Here is a 15,738-nt window from a genome sequence, read left to right on the forward strand (position 1 = left end):
AATCATTGTGTTCCCCTTTTGGCCTTTGACCTTATCCGTGGTTCTGTTCTCCCTCTCTACATTTATACATTTATACCAGGAACACCTGAGGGATTCAAATATAAGATGACACATTACTGCAGATAAATAATTCCTATTAAAGGATGGTTTATGCTTGACGCGTTTACTTTCCGCTTGGTGATGCGGCTCGCGGATGGAACGCGCTTCACAACTCGCAGCGTTTATGGTTTGTGCGGCTCATCTCTGCGGTGAGCCAATATTCTCCCAAACTGTAGGGGGCAGCATGGAGCTCTACGGCATGCATCCAACACTACACCATAGTAGAAGTAGAAATTACTGTTTACAACATGGCATTTCAGCATTTTTTAACAGCGTCCTCGTCTTTTCCGACAGTGCGAGCTATTTCTCTCCAAGAATTATTAACAACATGTTGATCACGGTGATCTCTGAGAGCTGAATAATACAAATGTCTGTATTTTCCAACCTCTGCCATGCTAGTTCTTGCCAGTCCGCCATGTTTTTCTGCGTCCGACCGTCCACGTGGTTAGAAAATTTCCTAGGTGCGCGGTGAGGAAAGTTTGGGCCGTGCGGAGGCGTGGTGGAGGGGCGTGGTTGTTAAAATGACGCAATTTTGCCACGCGGATCCGTGCGAACATCGCGGAAGCGTCAAGCATAAACCAAGCTTAATGCATCAGACTCTGCACAGAAGTTGGTGTCTAACGCCGGGGACACACCGGCCGCGGAAACGCCGAGAAGCGAATCGCTCACGAAATTCGGCCGCTGCTCGCCGCTCCTCAGTTCAGATCAGACGCGCTCCAGTCGAGGCGTGCTTCGGCTCAGCTGTAGTTTTTCTTTTAAACACTTGGTGTCCTCCATTTCCTCTCTGCCTTTTCTCAGCTCTTTTCCTCTACGTTTGTGTGTGTGTGTGTGTGTGTGTGTGTGTGTGTGTGTGTGTGTGTGTGTGTGTGTGTGTGTGTGTGTGTGTGTGTGTGTGTGAACCTATGGTATGAACCAGTTGTTTCTGCCAGTTGAATCTCTTGGAACCCGCTCCAATTCTGCAGCTGTATCCTAGCAGTTTCTTCAGAAATGGGTACGTAAATAACCGTGTTTTTCGGGGGTCGTACAGCTCCTTGTGTTTCTCAACTTCCATAATTAATTTAAAGTCATCCATCTTAACTGCTTGCCTCAGACTTTCTACCTCTCTGTCCTATTTGCTCCGGAAAAAAGACACCCAAAACCACACCCCCTTCACTTGGTCACACACGCACACATGTGTGTGTATGTGTGTGTGTGTTCGTGTGGTTTTTCTGCAGTGTCTGTTTACGAACACATTTGACTATTGCGGAATTTTATTTTGAAATGCTTTATTTTGTTAACTTTACCGGCCTGCCTCTTATGTCTACGTTTGACTTCCTGCCAGAATTGACGCGATTCACCCGCAGCTCGCGAAAAAAATAGAGCCGACGCCGAAATGATGGCTGCACGGCGTGGGCTGGAGCGCCGGCGCGAGGCGATTCGCCGCGCTTCGGTGGCCCATGTGGTCTATAGAATAGCTTAACAAGGGCGCCGAATGAAGGCGGTCCCATTTTCGCGGCGCTTCTGCGGCCGGTGTGCCCCCGCAGTAACCATTTTAGCTGCTGCAGCTGATTTACATCAATATAAATTAAAATCTGAAACTTTGGTGTTAGAGAAGCAGCGTTGATATAAGGATTAATTATCATTGGATGCAGAAAATAGTTTCCTTCACAGAGTTATTCCGGTGACTAAACATCAATATTTATTGATGCATGCAGTAGCAGCGATTCTAACACACGTGTGCAACATGCTGGTAAAATACTGTTTCTATGACAAAAGATACAAACTTAATCTAACGTCTACATGGGTGCATGATGTTGGTAATTAGTGCTAATGTAGTTAGTTTCTTGACAGAACTCACCCATCTGGCACAGTCATTCCCAGTCTCTGGCGAATGGCTGGTTGGTCTTCAACAATTTTATTTTGAGTTGGGTTCTAACTTATAAGGTTGAATGCCAGAGGAGTCAATATTTCTAATAAGAGGTTAGGAAGACATTAGCTACTACATGCTGCCAATGCTACACACAGCTGGAACTGGAGCGTCTAGCTTCTGCCTTCGGAAGCCTTCTGAGGAGCCAACCAGTCAGCAAGCAGCTCATTATCATATTCATGTTCTCGCCAAGTGGGAGGAGAAAACAGGTCTTTTCAGAGAATGGCTGAAATTGAGAGGATAGAATGTATAAATATTAAATAGGTCTGCTAAAAGACACACTAATTTACTATTTTGGACAGACGCAATTAAAAGGAAAGACAAAAAGAAGGTGGACGTGCTTTCTGATCCAATCTTGCAGGAAGCTCCGGCCCCTCAGAGAAAAGATTCGGCCTCAAACGCAGTGACTCCTCCCACTTTGATGGCTGAGGAAATTACTCATCCCATGCAGCTGGTTGAGAAGAGGACTTCCAGTTCAAAAGAAGTGAATATGATCTCAGTGTCTCCACCTCTTATTACACACCCCTCAGAGGAAGATACCTACAACGCCACCCAGGCGTTGCAGCTAGAGTCGGATCATCGAGCATCTGAGAAAGTGCAGGAAATGAGTCATGTTGAGCCCCCTGTTCCAAAGTTTCTCTGCAACCTCACAGAGAAAGGGGGGGCCAAGAAACTCTACGTGCCTTTAACCCTCGAGAATGTGTGAACGCATGAAGCATTATTGGACACTGCTTCAGATATTACTATCATGTCCTTCTCGCTTTTCAAAACCTTGCGTTTGGAAGCCCACCCAGCTGGCAAGGAATTAAAGCTCCAACCATGTTCCTTGGAAGTGAGATCAAACTCCTCCCAGAACACCATTTTGTCCTCAGTGTCTTTGATCCAATTGTCTTTGGGTCCTATAACGGCAATTCATCCCATTTACATCTCAAACTTGGAGTCCATTCCTCTTCTGATAAGGAAAGACCTACTGAACCGGTTTGAACCGTTAATGGATTTTAAACACCTGACATTATGGGCACAGGTACACGGACCTCTGCCACTCCTTCCACACCAGAATCTTGAATGTCATGAGAGTGTGATAACCACGTTAAAGGTCGAAATCACCAACCAATCTAATTCAGCAAACCAGAGTGAGGACTCACCTGAAACCGCTGAGACTATTGAGCCCATTTCGACCTTGCTCACCCAAGAAGAAAACTACCTCCATAGTTTGGAACCATCAACTCCTGAACAGTGTTATCATGTAGAGAATGGGGTGACTATCCACGAAACTCAGGTGAGTGATGTCATGTTGTCACTTGGGACAGATGCAGAACAGGTTGCTGTCAATCAGCATCCTACCATGCAAGCTCCCATTAAAAACTTTCCGGTGGTAACTCGGTCACAAGCCGGTACCCAAGATTTAGATCCTCCACCGAAACAGCGTCAGCTGTTTCGGTGGAGCCCTGCCTGTCAGACAAGAATCTGATAGACCTACAGTCCATGGATCCAGCCATTAGTAGAATTATTGGCTACCTGTCCAACCCTAATCGCGCTGCCCCATCAGACGATGAGCTTAAGTACATACCAGGACTTAATGTGCTTTTCAAGGAACGTTTGTTCTTGACGATGAGCAACGGTGTCTTGGTGCATGTTTCCGATGCATCCCCTTTAACCACTTTCGTTGTGCCTAGTACCTACAGGGGGTGATGCTGGTACATGCCCATGATCATCCGTATGCCGGACACCAAGGTGAGGAAGCAACATTCAATACATTAGGACAAGTTGCATGTTGGCCAGAAATGCGAAAAGATGTACAGAACTACATACAAGGATACCTGGTTTGCTGCCCACTTCACCCAGCAAACCCTACACAACAAGCTCCACCATCCCATAATCTCCCACCAGGTTTGATAAAACAGTTAATCAGGAAACAGAATAAAAGGAGATTAGAAGAAGTAAACAAGCAGCTAGCTTAAATCAGCTAAAGGGTTATAATCAGACTTCAATAAACCTTAAACAAGAAACCAAGTAGACCGATTGGGTAAAAGAAACCAAAATGCCGGTCATAACCTTCACAGAAAATGAGCTGGCTACTCTGTGTGACGACAGCATGACTTTGTGACTGAATGAAATAACTCATCAACACGGCTCACTAACGGCTATCTCATGTATCTCACTAACTCAAGGCATGAAAACTCTAGGTGAAATTGACTGGCTCCATTCATCTCATAAATTTTACTTTTCTCTCTTCTCTTCTTCACTTGCTATGGTTCAAGACATTTTGAGCACAGTAATCCTGGTCTTTATTTGGCACCTAACCTATGTAGGTGTACGTGTATGCGGGACATACACCACTTCTGCCATAGGGAAATTTTTTTTAAACAACACCGCTGACAGTCTTCCAGTATGTGTGATAGTATTAGGCTACTTCCTAGTCTTTGCCATTACTTGTTTTTCCCTCTTCTTGCAAAAGAACAAAGGTCTACAAGGACAGCTTGACAAATGTACCAAACACATCACTCAACTAAGGAGACGTAGAAAACTTAGTCAGCTTCACACAATCCCACCATTAGTTCCCTTTGAAGAGGAGACAGATTTAAATGATAATCAGTGCGTTTACACGCAGCCAGTAACTCTTTTAAAACCCGAATATTCACAATAACCCGGTTCCGCAGGTCCATGTAAACACCGCCAAAAACCCGCATATGCTCATAACCGGGTTTTTAAAAACCCGGTTACTACACCTGGGGTAACCCTTTTCTAACTCGAATGTTTGGTCGTGTAAATGCATATCGGGATATCCCCATCAAAGCGTGTGTTCTGCGCATGCTCTGTTCGCAAGGAATCTTGGTCTTTTGAGTAGCGAGACGTCTTTTATGCGCCAGAACTCCGGAAGTAAACAACAAGTTGGGAGCAACATGGCGAGTCGCGGCACAGCACCGCACTTTGAGTGACGAGGAAACTAAAGCGCAAACAAACGCGGTCGCTATCTCTTCCGAACTGGGAAACATGTTGTTGTTTTCACGGATACCGGAACAAGAAGAACCGGAAATGACGCATATTGCGTCTGGACGTAGTCCACACGTCCTGACGCTACCCCAACGTCGGGTAAATCGGGTTATGCACGTTAGAGGTAACTCTTTCTATTTATGCCTGTAAACGGGTTATTCTGATCAACTCAGAAACCCGAATCCCGACCTTAACCCGATCATAACCCGGATATTGGCTGCATGTAAACGTACTCAATGATACAGATGAGACCAGCGCTCTGGTAGTGTTGGAATTAACTTACTGATCACATAGTTAGTGCATGCTTAGTCACGCACTAGAAAATAGGAATTTTAATAGTAGACAAACCCTCACATCTAGCTTTTTCTAGTAAGCCCTTTTAGGAGACGTGTTACCCACATTCACTCCCAAAATGAACTTCGCACATATAGAAGAAGCTCATTAGTTATCCTTTTGTTTTTCTTCTCGGTGTTAGATTAGAAGGGCACAAAAGCAGCCAAGGAAATGTATTCACTGTACCTAGACAACATGCTGCCCAGAAGTATGACTGACTCTTCCATACAAAGTGCTTCAACCAGGTTGCTGTCCAAGTGTGTTCATCTCCTCAGGAGGACGCCCAGGGAGGAGCCCATGCCGGAAAGGAGTATTTTTGTTGTTTCATTGAGGACGAGGGCGTTGCAGGAGTGTTATACCTTACCATATCCTACTAACAGTAGGAACTGATCTCCTACAAATGTGGATTATCATCATTTTGGAAATATTCCCCATCTTTCATCTGGAAATATCTCCAACAGGGGGGAAAATTTAGCGGAAATCCACATTTTATATCCTCAGGTCAACCTTGTATGGATTTACATGGAAAAGAACAATAACATTGTCACACAAAGGGTTCTTTCACATTCAGCAGAAGGAAATTAAAAGGGGAATTTGAAACTGGCCCACAGTTGGGCATTCTGGTTAACTCCTACATTTTTCTCCCAGGAACATAAATGTTACCAAGTGACTTGTTAAGCCGGACATTATCAGGACTTGGTCTGTCTTACCTCAACCTGCTGTAAGGGAAAGATGAGAGGTTCTTACATTTTATATAATGAGCCGGAAGGCGTGGGATTCCATAGGAAATATGAAATCCGCCTTACGGATCGGGGTTGGTTAAACCAGAAGATCGGGTCTTTTTAATGCAGAGATCATGTAACCGTTATGTATTCACTCAGAGACAACAGAATAGAACCAGTCAAGTTTAAAAGTTAAGAAGTTTTATTACTAACAATTAAACTAGGCTTATTTAAGAACAAAGTGTATAGTGCGACTAAAAATGGATGAGGCGGTGAATGGATGACGTGTCATGTAAATCAGAACCCGCAAATCCGAAGAAGCGATTAGTTCTGACGGGAACTGAAGATGTTGGTTTGGAATAAGCTGGGGTTCGTTTCAGAACTGCATGAGACACCATTAAGCCGCGCCTACCTGCCTGGTGGAAGTCCTCTGTGAGATCAGGAATGCCGAGGTCCACCGGGACCCTCTCTGGACACCGAGCTGGTAGCAGAGCTGCGGTTCCGACACGACCCGTCTCGAGATACTGCCGGCACACGACTCTTGTCTTGGCGTCTGTTCAGACCCAGCCTGGGTCAGTGGAGCTCTTATTCTGAAAGGAGCTGTTGTCGTTGCTTGTTGTTATAGCGACTGGATTTTCTCAGCTTGTTTTGGTTCTTTCGGTTGAAGAGTTAAAGTTCAGGATTGGCCACTCCGTCACTTTGCTCTGGAACGCTTTGAACTGCATTAGAGCTGACGTGGCATCTGTTTTATACCTCGGATGTTTTGGTTTATTGTTGAATGAGAATTACTAAACACCGTCAGAAGCACGCCTCCGTCAGATCTGTAAGATTCTGATTGGATCAGAGAAAAGAATGTGTCGTTTTTTTTAACACTACGTGAAATGAGTCCTGTTGGAACATTTAAAGTTACATTAATTCATTTCTAAGATCATAATAAAATAATTAATATTTTAATTTCACAGGTCGGTCACATCTTATTATATTGACTAACACTTTATTTATTTATTTATTTATTGAGAACCTCATTAGCTCACACCATAGTGTGGAGCTATTCTTCCTGAGGTCTCTTTCAATTTCATTACAAATATTTTACAAAACACCCCCCTCCCTCCCCCTCCACCCCCCCACACACACACACACCAAACAACAACAAACTCCAGGAGCTCATTATAATCATACCAGCTCAATTGCTATAATGATACACCAATAAGTTACCACACACTTCAGCGTTCATGAAAAATCTAAATAGGTGAAAACGGAGAGTTTACACAGAGCAATAAATAACTATATCCAAGAATCAAAAATCATATCACATCACATTTATAACAAACAAAAATTATAGAAGCCGTCATATCAGTCACATTTACAATTCACTGTGCAAAATTTACTGTTGTGTAAACAAAAAAAGCTTTAACTTCTTTTGAAAACATCTTCTGTTGTTCTCTAATAACAAAAATCTCGGTATGGCATTCCATGCAACCATGGCTCTGTAATAAACTGCTCTTTGCCTTTGATTAGTTCTGCAGCGCGGTAGTGCGCACCTCATGTCACTTGTCTGTCTCGTCATGTAATCATGATTGTCTGAAAAAAATGATAATTTGTCATAAATTATTTTAGGTATTTTTGTAGTTATTATATTTCTTATAAATGTGATCAGTGAATACTTTAATCTACATTTCACTGTTAACCAGGCCAACCTATCGTGCATCATACTTACATTTGTTCTATAATTACAACCCAGAACAATTCGTGCAGCTTTATTTTGAGCCACTTGTAACTTATTTAAATTCATTTCACTTGTATTAGACCAAATAACTGATGCATAATCTAAATTAGACAGTACTAATGTTTGAACTAAAGTTTTTATCTGCAAACCAGGAATAAATTTACAACAATATTTGATTGTGCCCATACTTATACCAAGTTTCAGCAGGACATGATTTATGTGACTAGTCCATGACAATCTAGAATCCACAATTTCCCCCAACAATCTTGCTTCTTCTACCTGCTCTATCTCTATGTTACCTAGCTTCAAATGCAGTCTAGGTATTGTAAGAAAAATTGGCTGGCTCAGCCATATTGTAAGGAGAAACTGTCTTTACTCAGTTATATTGTAGCGTTGTGGTTTTATGCTCTTTTATCTGTAGTGTATATGTATTCCCCACTATCATGCATTTAGTTTTTTCTGCATTGATTTCTAGTTTGTTCATTCTAAACCATTGTGTAACTAAATCCAACTCCTTTTTTAAAATATCGTTTAATTGGCCTTCTGTTTGTGCTGATGCAAATAATGTAGTGTCATCTGCATATATAGCCATGGTTGCATGTTTTAAAATCAAAGGTAAGTCATTAATAAAAATAGAAAACAAAAGAGGGCCCAAACAACTGCCCTGTGGCACTCCACAATCTAACTGACCCGTTTCAGAATAACTACCATTAAAATAGAAGTTGAATTTGCGATTCGTTAAATAACTTTCTGTCCACTTAATGGCGGATGACTGAAATTTATAACGTTCTAATTTTTTAAATAAGATTTTATGATCAATCACATCAAAAGCTGCACTCAAATCTAAAAATATAGTACCAACTAACTTTTTATCATCTATTTCTTCTAACCAATGATCAGTAATCTGAGCAAGTGCAGTAGTAGTGGAGAGACACTTTGATGGATTAGCTTTATTAAACTAGAGTTCTTTGATTAATCAAAAGAAACGAGTTCATTCTTCTGTCTTCATGCTGGAATGTAAACAGTTTAGAAACGACTGTATGACCTTCAGGCTGTTTCAGACACACTGACACTGTGTCAAAAGGAAACAGCTGTTAGGGTAGAAATGGCTCCTTCATCACGTTACACTGCCAATAACTGACTCTTCCCCCCAGGCCGGTGCTCGTTAAAGTTCTCAAGGGTCATTCTGGAAGATTCCAGGATCTCGCTTTTATCAAAACCCTGGTATTTTTCTGTTTATCTATAATCAAAGGTGTTTAGGTTGTTCACCCTTAAAATAGAAATCAAGGTGCTCCAAGTTAAAATCCTATCAGCCACAGACCTAAACTGTTTGTTTTGTTTCCTTTCATGTAAAACCTCTGTTATTTGGTGTTTCTCCAGTTAAAATTCATGCTAACTGTAAAACTGTTCAGTTTTGACATGAATTTTATTCTTTCCCCTTTAAAGTAATACTTTGATGCTAAAGTAATACTGTTTGAGGCTTTATAGAATAACTGTGTTAAATTGTGATCATGGAATTTCATCTTGGAGAAGGTAGAGTTCATTTGGAAGAGCCACAGTGCCCTCCAGTGGTTTTTGAGTACGATACAGGTGGGCGTGCCCAAAAGGTTATACAAGCACCCATCCGAACCTCGTGGCGGCAGTTTAGGAACAAAGGATGCCTTAAGCTCATTTCCCTGCGGGCTTTTTTCCATCTGGCCCAGCAGAACCCGGCGCTTTAAAGTAATTAGCTCTCAAAAGTTACGGTAAAACTTAGAAGCAACTCCGTTTGTTTTGTTTTGACTTCCTACGTGAAACCGGAAGTCTGTGTTTTCGTCAAGTCTTCATATTAAAAGTAAAAGCAATTTGGAACACAGTTTGATGATTCGGCTCCGTTTTTGGAATAATTTGGGCCCGCGATCTGGATTCCACGTTTCGAGGCCACAGAAGTGAAGGAACCTAAAGTCCAGCCACACCCGGGGAACGAGATTCTCCTGAACCCCAGACACCGTTGACCTAAGCTGAGGTGCCAAAAAGTCCTACGGCCCCTGAAGGCCGCATTCAAGCTTCTGGACCGGCTGAATTCCTGCCCATAGGACACCTCTTTGGCGACGGAGAAAAGGTCTGAGAATCATTTTCATCTGGCTGACTTTTCCTGCTAAGCCCGATTAGTGAATTCAGACTTAAACTTTTATGGCTTGTTATTTTCGATCCAAATTCTTGTTTATCTCTCAAGATTTATCTTCTTTCTCTGCTGCACACGAATCCTTATTCACACACACACACACACACACACACACACACACACACACACACACACACACACTCCTGTGTTCCTATACCCATAGGAATGCACGCACGCGCGCGCACACACACACACACTCACTTGTTTTCCTTACAGACGTTATTCCTAATAATTACTGTAATCCTATGTGTCACCAACGTTCCACTTTTATTAGACTAGTTGTGTCATTGCACTGCCATAAAGCCTTGTGTTTGTCCACTTACTTATTCTCATGCATGAAACAATAAGCTGTGTTTGGTTCTCTGTGCCAAGTGTCACTACTGATGTTTGTAATAAATTCACAAAACTTAAATCATGCCTGATTATTGCCTAGCGATCTCGAGAATAGCCGGCGCATTCTGACAAGAACTCAGCTTCAGATTAAAATGTGGTGTTAACTTTGAGAAGATATAAATATTAAGTCCAGTGTCCCAGTTCACACAGACAAAACTGGGTGGTGCCCCACTTAATTAGTATAAGATCATAAACAAGCTAAATCTACGCCACATTTGAAATATAGATATAAATCTATATGCATCGCTACAAGTGTCCACCCTGGGACTGGGAGATCAGGGTTCAAATCCGGTCGGGTCGTACCAAAGACTTTAAAAATAGGACCCAATGCCTCCCTGCTTGACTTTCACCTTTTAGGGGCTGGACTGGAGGCTTAAACCACCATATATTTTCCAACTGTGGCCACTGCTGCAGTTCACCGCTCCCCACAGGGATGGGTCAAATGCGGAGATGTTATTTCACCAGTGTGTGATGATGACTAATGGGACTCTAAAATGTGGATCTGGATGTAAAAACAAGCTTCAGTAGTTACCTCCAAGTGTTGTAGAAGAGCAGAGGGACGTTAAGGCCTACAGTAAGCCACTCCTGGGCACACAGGAACATAATGCAGAACAGGCCATGGATGGAGTACTCAGGTAGCACCAACTACAAGAGAGAGACAGATTTTAGGTCAGTAAAATAGCATGCCCAAGTCAACAGTGATTTTGTATTCCTGCCTGAATTCATCATTCAGTTCAAGCTGTTGGGTTCATGCCTGTAGCTTTCCTGACGATCAGTGAGAAACCACTCATTAATTAGGATGCAATTGTAATGGGGTGAAAATTAATTTAAGATACTTAAATTAATAGCAAAAGTTTTTTTTATTGAACACAAGATTCAGTAAGATTCTTTTCATTCGATAAAAGGAAATGCAACCCTTTTCTGTGCTTCGTTTCAATAATGAGGCAAGTTTAAAAATGAAGAAGTTTATTACTGACAATTTTTAAACTGAAAATTTGAAACGACAATTATAAAACGACAATTCATGGATGGCAATTTTAATGACAATTCATTAACAGCTTTGATATTAAACTTTGTTTAAAAGCAAACCTGTGTTGGATGGAAAACTACTTTGAGAATGATGAGTTTGGATGCGTGAATGGAGTTCTCAGAAGGTTTCATCAAAATGAACCATTCGGAAAAAACACTGAAATGCAGAGTGTACCGCGCAACGCTGTAGTTTTTTAGCTGTAGTAAAAACAGGCATCTGGCAACTTTAGCAAAGATCTATATATTTTTTTAGAAGAAATGCTTTTAGCGCTTCTACTTTTTGTGGTTTTAAAGGCATTCAAGTCATTTAGAACAGACCAAAGAGCCGCAGCGAACTCCGCTGCTGTCTTCGTTGTGTATGAGAAACCGAGCGTCGCTGTGTGTGATGTCTGCGACGCTGTAGTTTTTTAGCTGTAGTCAAAAATGGCGTCTGGCGACAGCGTAAGCATCTTTCTTTAGAGAAAGGCTTTTAGCGCTTCTACTTGTTGTTGTTTTAAAGACATGTCCAAGTAATTTAGAACAGAGGAAAGAGCCACTGCGAACTCCGCTACAATCGCCATGTTTATGACAAACTCGGCGTTATGGTGTGTGACGTACGCTACTCAGCGCTGATTGGCTTGGTTAGAATTCTCAGGGGGCGGGGTTATTTGAATTGGAGAATTCCCAGACCCAGTGTTGCCAACTTAGCGACTTTGTCACCATTTCTAACGACTTTTCAGACCCCCTTAACGACTTTTTTCTTTTCAAAAAAGCGCCTAGCGACAAATTTGGCGACATTTCTGACCTGCAGATTAGCGATGCATCTGAAGCGACAAGACCGTCCTTCCTTCCAGAGGATCAGAAAGAAAATGATCTGCGCATGTGCGTGCAGTATGATCACGCTACCACCGATGGCCAATCAAACCTTTTGTGGGTTTTCTTTCACAAGTCCATTATTTGAGATAGCCACCGGAGCTACATAAAGGGCGACCACTCCTTCCGCCATCCTGCCGCATTTCGGCCGCTGAGCTCGGCTGGCACTGGCAGGCAGCGTCTCACTCACACAAGGCTTCTCGCACCACTTGTGGTGCATTCAAGGAACATTGGAACTCTATGATGAGTTCAATAACGTAGCACATTTAAAACATTTATAAAAAACAGAAAAATACTGTAAGTCATTGGCAGGTCATTGGCAGTTTGCATGTAATGTTTCTGAATACTAAATACGACCTGCTTCTTTCTACACAAAAGTACTAAAAACAACAAAACCAAACAAAAATTATATATATATATATATATATATATTATCTTTTAGGTCAATATATGGCACTGAATCAAAAAAGAATACATCTCAAGGCACTTGAAAACTACAAGAGAAAATTCATTTGAATTCAGTCATACATACATTCCTATGAATGTAATATTTTTGTGTTTACGCGTTCCATTCTCTTCAGACAAAATATAAATATTCCTTCCATTTTTATGTGCCATTTTTTCTTGATGGCACATTCCTTGTGTTTTAAAGGGTGCTGTTTTGTATTCTATGGGGGGTTTATTTTAATAAAATGTTTAAAAAATTAAATAATTTTTTTTAAATCACGTGGGTTTTATGTGATTTACTCTACAACACCGGTGACGTCATGACGCAAACCAGTTGACGGCATAGCGTCGTATGCAAATCAGCACGTGACGTCATTTGGCGGCATCTAGTGACTTTTGGGGGGAACTTCAGCTACTTTCAGTCAAAAACAGTTGGCAACACTGCCCAGACCCTTTCTCTGTGCAGAATTAAACAGAGGAGGAGTCTGGCAGGCCAGGCTAAGGTTATCCAGAGTTATCTCTGCAGTTGTGCTGCTATACGCTTCGACTGCTGGAGGACATACTGACCATCTTCCACACTCCACTACTTTCTTCTACAAAGTGGTATTTAACTGCATTATTTCCTGCTATTTCAGCTGTTAACTTTATTTTTTTATCTAAGTGTTTTTCTCTCCAGTGGATTCCCCCCCCCCCCCCCCCCCCCCGGCTCAAAAGAGCTATGCACAAAAGTGAAAAAGTGAAACAGTCCGTCATCCATCAAGCTTTCTACTGACAAAACATGGAGGTGGTGGAGTCAGCTTACCTTCCTCAGCAGGTTGCAGATTCTCTCAATGTTTCTGAGTCTCTCCCTCTGAAAAAACAAAACACACAAAACAAAAGCAGATGAGTCGCTAGTATGTCTCCTTCATTAACTGTTATTCCTCGTGATAAAACTACATCAAGTCCATGCAAGCTGTTTGTAGAGATGTTCTGATCCAGGGTTTCCTCTGTGCCCACCTTGGGCTGGGCAGTATAGACCTAGACTTCTGAATTCCAATAGAATTATTGCAACAAATAAGAACTCTCTCTCCCTGAACCTGACATCAGTGGACTCAGTGGTCTCCTTCGCTGGGTTTCGGGACTCAGCCGACTGCTGGTTGTAGCCCCCCGGGGCAATCCTCTGCCCCTCTCGAGGGGGGCAGGGGCTTTTCTGGTTGCAGTCTCCCTGGGGTCCCTGCGCTCTGGTGCAGCTCCTGGATCTCTGGGACTTGGAGCTCGTTCCATCTCCTACACATCTTTGGGGCAGATCTGTGGCCCCTCCCACTCTCTATTGGATGCTCCTATAAAGAAACCCTACATATAAAAGCACGTGTATGCACGCAGGTGCTCACATCAAGTTGACGCATTGATATAGTTTTCTCCTGTTGTATTGTTGTGTGTCCCTTTTCTGCAGGTCTAGAAGCAGACCCCTGTTCATCATTGATTGTTTATTTTTGTGGACACCCCCCCCCCCCCCCCTTCCTTTTGTCTCTTCCTTTCTCTTTCACCTCTGTCTCCGTGTCTGGTCAGAATTACACGGCATTCAAAAAACAATAACAATAAAGTTTTAAGTATCAGGCATACCATTAAAGCAGAAGCTTTGATGCTCCACCTGACAGTAAATCTGTAAAGCTTGTCACCAGCATTCAGACATTAATTCTGTTTGCTTCACAGCCAGACAGGCCACGGGAAAACATAAATAAAAAATTTAAAAAAGGCCAGATTCATGGTGGTTCTTTCCTCCTGTGGGAAGTTTGCTGAACTTACAGCCCTTGTCCCTCAGTTTTCTCTGTTTCTGGTTCAATGATGTCACTTTCGTAAGCTTATTTTTAGTCCCGGACTTATTTTCACACAAAACCTAAAATATTATTTCCCCCTGTTTGAAAGTAAGTGTTCTTGGAATCAAAATGTGTCTTTAAAATTCACGGACATCATATGTGAAATCCATGGCACAAAACAAGCTGAATTAGAAAATAGCGTTTTTAGCCCCGTTGACTTGCATTCATTTTCTCGTTCTTCCGGAGACCCGTGGTCCGAAAGTAGGTGGGCGGGGCTTAGGCTCCCCTATATCTACTGAAAAAGTGATGGCAAATGTGCACATTTTCCTTTATCTACAGATATGTGTTTTTGAACTTTTTCATTTGGAAACCAACTTATTTTTGGAGTAACACTGAATGTGAAATAACCAAATTTCTCATGAAGAAATTGATTTAAAATAAAGCACACATCAGTGGTATTCGTTACTTAGTATGTCTCAATTTTTTCATTATTTTTATTCATTAAATTTAGTAAATATACGGCATTTTTAAAATCGTTTAAGTATTTCTGTTTTATGGTTTCTTCTTGTTTACTCTTTATTTTATACTCTCCTTTTTTACTGCTGTAATGAATGTTATTGCTGCTGTGACACCAAGCTTTTCATTTACATTGCTCACCTTCTTGGGGTGAGTTGTGAGGGGACACCTGCTGACATATCATCGGCTGCTGTAGGGACAAGGACAACAACCCATTGACCATAATCAGTTGAAACATAGTTCCTCTCACTGTGGATATCTAAACTAGCAAACAGGTTAAATTTAACCACTCACTAACTAAACCTACCTTTCTTTGAGAAAAACTGTGACATACTGACTCCCACGCTTTTCCCTGTCCTCTTTCTCCTTGTTTTCTCTCCTTTTCTGGGACCCAGACTTTGTTTTCCCAGACATAATTGCTGCAGCCTTTGGCGCACTTTGCTATCTGACTGCTGCCAGCGCGAGCTTGCACCTGGCCTGAGACACAACTGACTGCGCCACTCGGCCAGTAGGAGGACTGTACCATTTCATGCCGATGTGTCAAAATAAAGCAGAGACCTCTGAATAAATATAAAATACAAAACGACTGTTTAATATTTTCAATTAGAAAAAATACTGCAAAGTAAAGTACTTTTTTAAAATTCAAGCTTGAAACAGTTTTGGCCCCCTACAGCGGTGGGCCCTTAGAATCATCCTAACCTTTTCCCCATTTACGGCACCCCTGACTACACAGGTGGTCAGTGTGTAGGGGAGGAAAGTGC

General features: G+C 42.0%; 1 protein-coding gene across 3 annotated transcripts in view; it reads right to left on the reverse strand.

Annotated features, from left to right (window-relative positions):
* The window catches only part of cnih3 (cornichon family AMPA receptor auxiliary protein 3), a 78,678-nt gene that overhangs the window by 25,626 nt on the left and 37,314 nt on the right, over positions 1–15,738 (reverse strand). For all 3 annotated transcript variants that reach the window (XR_008559627.2, XM_070549760.1, XM_054733596.2), the window contains exons 3-4: positions 13,468–13,515; positions 10,870–10,982 (exon numbers count right to left, since the gene is read on the reverse strand). Coding sequence is in view for 2 of the 3 variants with exons in the window: in XM_070549760.1 (XP_070405861.1) it covers positions 10,870–10,982; positions 13,468–13,515 (161 nt within the window). In the remaining variant the exon portion in view is untranslated. The remainder of the gene's footprint in view (positions 1–10,869; positions 10,983–13,467; positions 13,516–15,738) is intronic.

Source organism: Nothobranchius furzeri, chromosome 3, assembly GCF_043380555.1.
Source record: "Nothobranchius furzeri strain GRZ-AD chromosome 3, NfurGRZ-RIMD1, whole genome shotgun sequence".
NCBI lineage: Eukaryota > Metazoa > Chordata > Actinopteri > Cyprinodontiformes > Nothobranchiidae > Nothobranchius > Nothobranchius furzeri.